Source organism: Arachis hypogaea, chromosome 4 (genome assembly GCF_003086295.3).
Source record: "Arachis hypogaea cultivar Tifrunner chromosome 4, arahy.Tifrunner.gnm2.J5K5, whole genome shotgun sequence".
Taxonomy (NCBI): Eukaryota; Viridiplantae; Streptophyta; class Magnoliopsida; order Fabales; family Fabaceae; genus Arachis; species Arachis hypogaea.
In genome coordinates, this window is record NC_092039.1 from 37,427,504 (window position 1) to 37,439,099 (window position 11,596).

General features: G+C 34.8%; 1 protein-coding gene across 1 annotated transcript; it reads right to left on the reverse strand.

Moving 5' to 3' along the window:
- Nucleotides 1–9,223: 9,223 nt before the first annotated feature.
- On the reverse strand, nucleotides 9,224–9,887 carry LOC140184108 (uncharacterized). Its single transcript, XM_072234394.1, has 2 exons — nucleotides 9,493–9,887; nucleotides 9,224–9,257 (listed from the first exon to the last, which is right to left on the reverse strand). Exons 1-2 carry the CDS (start codon nucleotides 9,885–9,887, stop codon nucleotides 9,224–9,226), a joined length of 429 nt encoding a protein of 142 aa, XP_072090495.1.
- Nucleotides 9,888–11,596: the final 1,709 nt, after the last annotated feature.

Sequence of the window (11,596 nt, forward strand, 5' to 3'; positions counted from 1 at the left end):
AGAAGGAAATTAAAAGCTAGTTAACTAAAAAAATTTGAAAATTAAAAGGTAGATCTCGAAAAAGAAAAAAGAAAGATTTGAAAATAAGATAAGATAGGAAATTTGAAAAAGATTTCATTTTAAAGATTTTTAAATTTAAAATTAGAAAGGAAAAGTCAACAAGATAAGATAAGAATTGAAAAGATTTAAAAAAGATTGAATTTTGAAATTGAAACAAGATAAGATAAAGATTTAAAAATAAGTTGAAAAGATAAGATATGGTGAAGATTTGAAAAGATAGTAAAGATTTAAAAAGATTTGAAATTTGAGATTTGAATTTTTAAATTTTAAATTTTGAAATTGAGTTTTAAAATTTTGAATTTGAAATAAGATAAGATAGGATTTTTGAAATTTAAAGAAAGATAAAAAGATAAGATAAAGATTTGAAAAAGATATGAAAAGATAAGATTTGAAATTCAAAATTTAAATTTTACTAACAAGAAAATACTAAACTTATATTTTTTTAAATCAAGATAAGAAAAGAAAGCAAGATTTTCCAAATTTTGATTAAAGATAGAAAATATATTTTTTTCGAATTGATGAGGAAAGAGAAAAACAACTAAAAGACACAAAACTTAAAATTTTTAGATCAAAGACATTAGTTTTTTGAAAATTAGAAAGACAAACACCAAAAGACACCAAACTTAAAAATTTTTAAGATCAAACAAAGAAAAGAAACAAGAACAACTTGAACACCAAGAAGAACACTCAAGAGCAAATTCGAAAATTTAAAGAAAATAAAGAACACAAAAAGGACACCAAACTTAAGAAGTGACACTAGACTCAAACAAAAGACACAATTTTTAAAAATTTTTAGCAAAAGAAACCAAGAAAGTTCAAAACTTTTAACAAAAGACTCAAACACAAGACAAAGAAAAGGTGTATTTTGAAAAGTTTTTGAAAAAGAAAACAAAAGACACAATTAAAAGTACCTAATCTAAGTAACAAGATAGTCCGGTACTTTGTCAAACTCGAAAAATCCCCGGCAACAGCGTCAAAAACTTAGTGCACGAAATTGACTCCGCAATATTGATGGTGTTTTTTGTGGAAAAATGAATTTCCAAACACATAGATCTAACCGGCAAGTATACCGGGTCGCATCAAGTAATAATAACTCACATGAGTGAGGTCGATCCCACAGGGATTGATGGATCAAGCAACTTTAGTGGGTGATTAGTTTAGTCAAGCTAACATTGAGTGAAATAGAGTGAAAAGTGACCAACAGAAAGTAAAGTGCAGAGAATTTAAAGTTGCATAAAGTAAATGTGCAGAAACTTAAAGTGCAAGAAAAGTAAATTGGCAGAATCTTAAATGATAAGAAATATAAATTGCAGTGAATTGTAAAGGGGCTGGGGTGCTGGAAATTAAAGAAGGCAATAGATCAAGTAATTGAAGAGAGCTTAAGAACAATTAACTGGAAAATTCAACTTGCAGGTAGAATAAAATTCACATCACAGCAAGGATTGTAAAATGCAGAACAATTGCAGAGGAACTAAATTGCCTGAATGTAAATTGGGACTTGGGATTCAAAATTTAAACAAGAGAATTCAAGATGCACTCAATTAGAGAAGTAGTAGATGAAATAAAATGTAGCATATCTAAACAGTAGGGAAAAATTGCTTGAAGGAGCAAAAACAGAAATGAACTCAGCTCAATTACAAAATTTAAAAAGACAAGTAAAGATCTCAGGGAATCAATGAGACTAGAAAACAAATCTAGATCTCAAGCCCTTCCTTGATTCAATAGCAAATAGATTGAAGAAGAAATGAAGATGGAAGCAGTAAAGGAAAACTCAATTTCAATTATCAATTCACTAAAAATTATGCAGAAGTAGGACAAAGAGAAATTGTAGATCAAGAGTGAAACAGAATTCCTTCAATTCTCAATCCACAATTCAAAATCAAAAAGGAAAACTAAAAGAGAGAGCTATCTACTAAATTGTGCTTAAGATTAAAAACATGCTTTTTAGGCTCTTAAATTGCTAAATTTAATTTCTTTTAATTGCATTTAATACCTTAATGTGTTTGTTAAGTGATTTTAGGCTTAGAAGGCAAAGATTGGATTGAAGAAGTGAAGAAAAAGCATGAAAAGTGGAGAATTCATGAAGAAATGAGGATTTGGTGGAATTCATGGACACGCGTACGCGTGACATGGCGTGTATGCGTGACACTCAGCACGTGTCTCACTTAAAGAAAATGTGGCTAACGATTTCTGAGATCATTCAGCCCAAATCTAACTCATTTCTGAAGTATTTGAGGTCAAATTCAAGAAGGAACAAAGGGAGGAGGGAGCAGTTAGTGTAGCTTAGGAACCATGTTTTAGGTTATTTTCTAGAGAGAGAAACTCCCTTTTCTCTCTAGAATTTAGGATATATTTAGGTTAATCTCTCTTAGATTTTGGTTTTAATTCTTGTTTTGATCTAGTTTCATTTATATTTCCATGCTCTATTGTCTTAATTCTCTTAGTTTCTCTTGTTAATCTCTCATTTGTGTCAATTTTGGTTTCATGAACCTTTGTTACTTTTGATTTTATTTAATGCAATTTGATCTTTTTATGTTTATTGGTGTTTAAGTGAGTTGTTATTGTTATTTTCTTGTATTTGGTAGCTTTAGATTTTATTATTCATGCAATTTATTATGTTTTTATTTTTATGCACAGCAAGTGTTTGATAAAATACTTGGCTTAGTTTTAGAGTAGATTTTTTAGCATTCTTGGCTTGGAAAGAGAAGTTTGGTAATCTTGAGTCCTTAATACCTAACTTATGTTGGTGATCTAGAGTTGTTAGTTAATGTTGTTTCTATTGATGGTACTTATGAATTGGGATTAACTAGGCCTATTTGACTTTCTCTCAATATGGGGATACTGTAATAGGCTTAACTCTTGGTAATTATTGTGTTATGATTAATGACTAGGATAGAAAACCTTGATTCTCAATCCTTGTCATGGATGCCTCTTTGGTGTTTGCTATCTTTAGTTGTTTGCTTTAAATTTCTTGCCATTTAATTTCTCGCTTCTTTATCCACAAACCACCCCCTGTTGAACCTCATAACTGATAATATGCACACCTCATTGCAATTCCTTTTGCAGACGACCCGGGATCTAATACTCTCAATTTTTATTGGTTTGCATTGGTGACAAACAAAATTAAACTCTGATGCGGGTCAATTGTTAGTTTGGAACTATACTTGCGACAAAGCAATTCTTTTATTGAGAAGAAATTCCAAACCAACGTTTGTCGTGTATCAAGTTTTTGGCGCCATTGCCAAGGAATTGCAATGTGTGCTTGTTATTGGTTTTATTATATCAAGTTTTTTCTTTGTTTGTTTGCTTGTTTGAGTTAGTAGTTAGAATTTTTTCTCTTTGTTTCTTAGTAGTTTTTGTTTTTGTTTTCCCTTTTCACTATGAATTCTCATCCCTTTCGCTATGAGTTTGGTTATAATTATGTTGTAGCGAATGAAAGTTTCAACGAGGGATCACATTATGGGAATGGAAATCAAGTTAGGGAGGAGCCACATGCTTATATTCAACCTTCATGGCAACAACCTCCTCCGGTCTCTTATGGTTACAATCCACCCCATAATGTACACAATTATGAACCAACTCCTCAACATTGTTGTCAATCTTACCCACAAGTCCAATACCACCAAAAACTTTCATATGATCCTAACACATACTCACCATACCAACAACCATATGAGCCATATGAACCATACTTAGAGCCACCACCATTTTAATACCAATACTTTCAAGAACCACAAATTTCACATACACCACCTCAACACCCTCACCACAAGGAACCACATTCTAACTATGACACCTTTCTCTAAAATAATGAACCCTATCTTCCACCATTGCCTTCATTGTATAAAGTTCTCCAACCTTTAATGCAAGAACAAAGATAGCTTCTTTCCATTCTCCAAAGGCGAGAAGAAGACCTCCAAAAGATGGCTACTATAGCCGAAGCGGTGAAGCACTTAATCTCATTGTGCTCATACAATCAAGACACTCCTATTGACGAATATGGATGACTTACTTAGGAGTGTAATGAGAAAGAGAACTTGGAGCTTCAATGTGAAGAAGAGAAGTCGAAGTAAGAATCGTAACCAGAGGAGGAAGTTGAGATAATTGAACCGGAAGAATTGGTTGAAGATTTAGGAGATGTTGAATGCACAGAGGAATCTAAAGTTGTAGAGTCTTCTTCCATGGAGTTTGAAAGTGATCTTGAGGAGGATAGTGCATAACCTCCAAAGCATATTGTGAATGAAGAATTGGATGAAATTAGGCAAGCAACAAGTCCTCCTATTGATGATGATTCCGTATCAATATATGATCCCTTTGAGCTTGATAAAGCATTCCCCATTGAATTTGAATTTGATGTTGAGGTAGATTTTACTCAACCTCCAGTTTATGACTTGAGTGATGGGTAAGAGTTTGAAGAAATTGGCAAAGAAGAGGTTGAATTGGAAGAAGCTTATCAAGTGGTTGAAGTCCCTCAAAAAGGACAGAAATGAGTGAAAATTGAATTGTCAAGACTATTAAAAGCATCTCTTCCTAGGTCACCATCATCCATTACATCATTCAAGTGGGTAAAATTCATATCTGTTAGCTTTCTTATTCCGCTTGAATATGGTTTTCTAGAAATAGATGGTCAACTTAGGATGCTTTGTGGGTTGAAGAGTAAAAGAGAGATAATTAGTGGTTGGCATTGTAAATCAAGGCTCATTAAGGTTGAAGCTTCAAGGTCTAAGTGCAAAGGTTGGTGTAGTTCTCAATTGATTGGGTCTAGGATGATGTTTTAGTGTTCAAATGAGAATTCTGCCTACTTGTCACCCGAGTGAAATCACAAGAGTCAACTTAAAGACGGGTGTGAAAACAAGGTTTGAGATCCCGAATTAAAAGATGAGGATCAATTTTGGAGCTCTTGACTTGTGTGGAATTTCATCAAAGTTTGGTGAATTTGATTGGAAATTCTGACAATCAATGGAAGTCAAAGTATTGGTGGAAGTTCAAGGATGAATTCAAGCACAAGCCTCCTTGATTAGAGCTCTCCAAAATGTCCAACTTAAGGACTATAAATAAAAGTGCTAGGTGAGAGACACTCCACCATGGTAACATCTTTTCACTTTTTCCTTTTGGTATATATTGGTAAATAACTTTAAATTTCCATGTTCTTTTAGTTTTGTTAAGTTTGTTTGATAGTTTAGTATGTTTAATAAGGTTTAGTAGTGTTTTGGTAACTTTTTGAGTGTTTAGATTGCTAAAAAAACGAAAATAAGAGAGTCACACGTACGCGTGACACCCCAATCTGTCCATGCGTCCACTATGCATGAACTATGCCACCGCATGGCCTGGACAGAGAGTTGTGCCAGGACCATGCGGGAACTATGTAATGGGCACAACTGCATCTCACGCGTACGCGTGGGTATTCCCATGTCACGCGTACGCGTGACCACTCCCGTTCAAATACTCTTCTTTTCTTCTCTTCTCTCCATTTCTTTTCTTTTTTTTCTCTTCTCTTTTCTTCTCTCTGACTTCATCATCATTCACCATCTACCACCATTTCCATTAGTCAGTTAGTTAGTTTTATTTTAGTAGATTAGGTGGTTAGAATAGTTTAGATTTTGGTGATAAGTGTTGGATTGTTAATTTGATTTGCCAATTTTATTGAGATGTTGCTGTTGATTATTGGCATGATGCTATTTTAGCATCGTTGTTGTGATTATTCATTGTTGGATTGTTATTGAGGTTATATTTTGTTGCTTGGTATTTAATTTTGAATGTTGGACAATTGTGCATACCAAGTACTTGTGAATTGCCTTCAAAGCACTCTAAATCTTTTGAATTACATATTTTGGCCACCATGTGATTTAAATTCTTTAACCATGATAAGGCAATTGTTTGTAGTTGATGCATTTTTTGTTAGGTGATGCTTGTTTATGATTGATTTTTATTTATATCTCCTAATTCATGCGTTGAGATTCAGGAATGTAAAATTGGATCATAAGCTTGCCTAGTGACATCCTTTTTAGCTCTCTAAGCTTTGTGGACCATGCTTGCTATGTGATAGCTTTCAACTTCTATCTCTATTTTCTAACTTGTATACCACCCATGTTCCACCCTCTATGTCAATTAGTTGATGCAAAATAAACTTTAAAGTGTATCATTGATTGATATGTGAATTTCATATTTCATTTGGTCCATTAAGTTCTCTTGCACATCAACCAATGTTCATTCATTATCCATTTTACAATTGCTTGATTATTGCTTGAATGCTTTCATGCTTCCTTATTACTTGTTTGTTTGTCTTAACCTACAAGTTTTCTTTAAAGTATATCAAACACACTAAAATGAGTGAAGTGCATACTTCTTTTGTGTAGTTGTGACATAGCTTTTAAAAGGTAGTGTGTATTCTAAACCGCGCGCAACTTAGAATTCACACACTTGTTTTCAACCATGTCACGCACTGATTCACTCACTTCATTTTAGTGATCATCACCTCATTCCAAAAATCTATGCTTCCTTACTTTTGCATTTACTCGTCTTACTATCCTATTTTCTATCTTGTAGGATGATTCACCATAAGCAAAAAGGAAAGAAGAAGAAAGAACATGCAACAGCCGGTTGATCCACCAGTTGAAGGTGGCAATCCGTGTAGTCGCCGTACCGCCTTACTCATCTCTGAATGCACCGAGGACAGTGTAAAATTTTAAGTATGGAGAGGTTGTCCGACCAATCATCCAATCTTGGGTGAAAAAAATTCAAATTCCAACACTTTCACATTTCAATTTTTCTGTTATTACCATGTCTTTTAGAATTTTTAGTTGTATTTTCTTGGTTTGCATATATATAATAAGCTTAGTCAAAATAATGAAAATTTTCAAGAAATTTATCTATAGGGCATCCTAACTGATTTGAGTAAAAAATTTTCATTGAACTTGTTTGAATTATATATTGTGGAACATGTTTTTGAGCTAAGAACACATAGGCTTGTGAGTTTTTTAGCCTAATTGGGTGGTTGTATCATATAACCACTATTTTTCTTCTTTTATATTATTCTCTCTCTATGATTATAATCTTTGATTTGTTTGATTCTTTATGTCTATTATTTTGTGTATGAATGCATTTATATGATTGAGGCCTTTATTTCATTTGAGCTCACTTACCCAAATGGCCTTATCCTTTTATCAACATTTGTTAACTAATTTTGAGCATGTTTAATCCTTTTTATTCTTAATTTTAGCACATCACTATCCCTAATTGAAAAATAATAAATATCCTTAATTTAGATTTTTTATTAGCTTAGACTAGTGAGAGTGTGTATCATTTAAGTGTGGGAAATTTGGGAACATTGGTTGAGATAAAAGTGCATTTTTGAGTTTTCATTAAAATCTTGGAAGTTGGGTACATACTCATGTATTAAATGTTGAACCATATGCATTAATCTTTTTGTATATATTATGTTATTGAAAAAAATAATGAAGAAAAAAATATAAAAATAAGGAAAGAAAAAAAAAGCCAAAAAAAAGAGAAAAAGAAAAGCAATAAAAAGGGGACAAAATGCCCCAAGAAAAGTAATCATAACAATGCATATGTATTGTAATTAAAAAAGAGAATGCATAAGTGTGTGAAAAAGTGAATAATGGGTAGTTAGGTTTGCATTTGAATTGTATAGGTTGTTATATGCGTTAGGTGAGAGTTTAAGTTAATCAAAGATTCAAATTTCAAGCTCACTTGACCATATGCATCCTTACTTTTACCCTAACCCCATTACAACCTTGTGGAAATTCTTCATGATAATTGTATCTATGCATTGAATAATTTTTTATTGTTAGATGAAAAACAAATCTTAGAAAGCATGATTAGAGGAGAATTGAGTGAATCAACCTTAAATACTTGAGCGACTAGAGCGTATACACATCCGGTGAGGGGTTTGATTGCTCGATTCTATGTCTCTACATGCGATTATTTCTTATCTTTCAAGTTTGTAAATTCTTTTCTAAGAACTCTAATCAATTGTTGGATTTAATTTTATTGTGATTGCTTTAGCCCTTATGTTCATATATGTATTCTTGGAAATTGATTTATTTTGACCAAGTAGTTGTATGCATTTAGATAAATGGCATGTAGGTAGTTTACATTGAGTAAATGTTGATATCTCCTTTTTTGTCTTTCTTGAGTTTAGCATGAGGACATGCTATTGTTTAAGTATAGGAAGGTTGATAAACCCCAATTTTAGGATTTGGTGGAGAATTCATAAAGAAATGAGGATTTGGTGGAATTCATGGCCATGTGTACGCATACGCGTGAGTGGAGATTTTTCCAAGCCACGCGTACGCGTGACATGGCACGTACACGTGACACTTGACACGTGACCCACATAAAGAAAACATGGCTGGTAATTTCTGAGCTCATTCAAGCCCAAATCCAACTCATTTCTGAAGTATTTGAGGCCAAATTCAAGAAGAAACAAGGGGAGAGCAATTAGTGTAGCTTAGGAACCATGTTTTAGGTTATTTTATAGAGAGAGAGAAGCTCCCTCTTCTCTAGAATTTAGGGTAAATTTAGGTTAATCTCTCTTAGATTTAGGTTTTAATTCTTGCATTGATCTAGTTTCATTTATATTTCCATTCTCTATTGTCTTAATTCTCTTAGTTTCTCTTGTTAATCTCCCATTTGTGTCACTTTTAGTTTCATGAACCTTTGTTACTTTTAATTTCATTTAATGCAATTTGATGTTTTTATTGGTGTTTAATTGAGTTGTTATTGTTATTTTCTTGTATTTGGTAGCTTTAGATTTTATTATTCATGCAATTTATTATGCTTTTATTTTTATGCACACCAAGTATTTGATAAAATGCTTAACTTAGTTTTAGAGTAGATTTTGTAGCATTCTTGGCTTGGAAAGAGAAGCTTGGTAATCTTGAGTCATTAATACCCAACTTATATATGTTGGTGATCTAGAGTTATTAGTTAATCTTATTTCTATTGATGCTACTTCTGGGTTGGGATTAACTAGGTTTATTTGACTTTCTCTCAATATGGGGATAATGTAATAGTTTTAACTCTTAGTAATTATTGTGTTATGATTAATGACTAGGATAGAAAACATTGGTTCTCAATTCTTGCCATGAATCCCTCTTTGGTGTATTCTATCTTTAGTTGTTTTCTTTAAATTTTTTGCCATTTAATTTATCGCTTCGTTATCCGCAAACCGCCCCCTGAACCTCATAACCGATAATATGCACACCTCACTGCAATATCTTTGAGAGACGACTTGAGATCTAATACTCTCGGTTTTTATTAGTTTGAATTTGTGACAAACAAAATTAAATTGTTGCGGGTCAATTGTTGGTTTGAAACTATACTTGCAACGAAGCGATTTTTTATTGAGAAGAAATTCTGAACCGACGTTTGGCGTGTATCAAGCTTCTTTTGATTATCTTCTGATTATACCTTAGGGACATCCTTTGTTTTAGAACTTTCTCTTTGATCCGAGCTTGTTCTCGGACTTCTAGAAGGAGGTTGAGCTCTTCCTTTTGCGCTTGGGTATTAACCACTTCATTGTAGAATATAACCCTTGATGATTCTTCAAGGATCTCTATATGAATCATGGCTTCTACTCCGTAAGCATGTTGGAAAGGCGAATCCCCTATTGTGGAATGAGAAGTTGTCTGATATACCCATAAGACTTGAGAAAGCTCATCTGCCCATGCTCCCTTTGCATCTTGTAGTTGACGCTTCAACCCAGCCAGTAAGACTTTGTTTGCGACTTCAGCTTTTCCATTGGCTTGAAGGTGTTCCACCGAGGTGCAACATGGAAGTTGGCATGCTTCTGGCAAGGCAGGCATTTTTTGACAAACTCGGCCGCTTCTCTTTGCAAGGTCAGCCGAAAGAAGACGGCTCGGATCACCTTCTTAGCTAGTGATCAGGCTCCTAAGTGGTTCCCACATATGCCATTGTGTACTTCCTCTAAAACCTCCTTTGTACTAGAGGTCGGGACACATTTCAGGAGAGGTGTTGATACCCCTCTTTTGTATAAAATATTGTGGACCAAGGAATAATTTTGTGCTTCCCTTATGAGCCTTCAAGCCTCTTTTTCATCTTCAGAAATAATATCATACTTAAGATAATTGACTATAGGGGTCATCCATCGTAAATTTAGGTTGGATATGGCCATTATGTCCGAGTTGTCATCTCCCTTTGGTATTGATGGTACATGGAGAGTTTTCTGGATGAGACTTCTATTATTGCCTCCTGGCTTGGTGCTGGCTAACTTGGAGAGGGCATCTACTTGGGCATTTGACTCCCGAGTTATGTGTCGGACCTCTCCTTCTGAGAACTGTGCTAGTTGTTCCCGTACTTCATCTAAGAATTTCTTTATGTTGGGGTCTTTGGATTGATAAGTGTCATTAATTTGTGATGTTACCACTTGGAAATCACTAAACACTATCAACTTTGTGTCCCCACCTCTTTAGCCAGCTTTAAGCTAGCAAACAAGGCTTCATATTCCGCTTAGTTATTAAAAGCAGGAAACTCGAGCCTTAACGAAAGTTCTATCTGAATTCCTTGCTCACTTTTCAGGATGACACCTGTGCCACTCCCGGCCTTATTAAATGATCCGTCTACGTATAAGCTCCAAGTTGTTGAGCTTTCCCAACTTTTAGTGTATTTAGCTACAAAGTCGGCCAGGTACTGAGATTTGATTGTTGTCCAAGCTTCATATTTCAAGTCGAACTCAGACAATTCCACCGCCCATTGTAGCATCCTTCCTACTAGATTTGTTTTTTGTAGAATTTTCTTCATGGGGTGATTAGTTTGGATCTTTATGGTGTGAGCCTGAAAGTAGAGTCGGAGACTTCGGAAAGTTATGATAAGAGCATACGTAAACTTTTTTATCTTTTGATAGTTTAATTCGGCTCCTTGTAAAGCTTTGCTGACAAAGTAGATAGGTTACTGTTTGTTTTGTCTTCTTTAATCAGGGCAAAAGCTATAACTTGGCTTGTCACGACTAAGTAAAGGATGAGCTCTTCTCCTACAACACAGGCCTGGCAGCATGGACCCTATCCACGGGTACCCAACCCGACCCAACCCGGTCGGGTAGGGTTGCCAACCCGATCCGCTGCGGGTAGGGTTGAGCACGGAGCGGGTTGGCCTGCGGAGCGGGTAAGGTGCGGGTTGAGTCTCAACCCTACGCGCCCTACCCGCACCCCCATAATATGTGTTATATATGTTTAAAAATGTTACATATGGGAGTTGAACCAAGGACCTTAAGCATGTGCAAAAGGTTCCTAGCCACTGAACCAAGGATACTTGTTTTATTTATAAGATATTTGTGTCATTATAATGTTTTTTTTGTCAACCCGCGGGTAGGGTCGGATACCCGCGGGTTGAGCGCGGGTAGGGTTAGGGTTGGGTATTTCTCAACCCGCGGGTAGGGTAGGGTTGAGTGTTAGTCAAAAACTCAACCCGCGGGTAGCGTTAGGGTTGGGTTCAAACCCTACCCTACCCTACCCATTGCCACCCCTACTACAACAGGTCCGGTGAGTATGAGGGATTA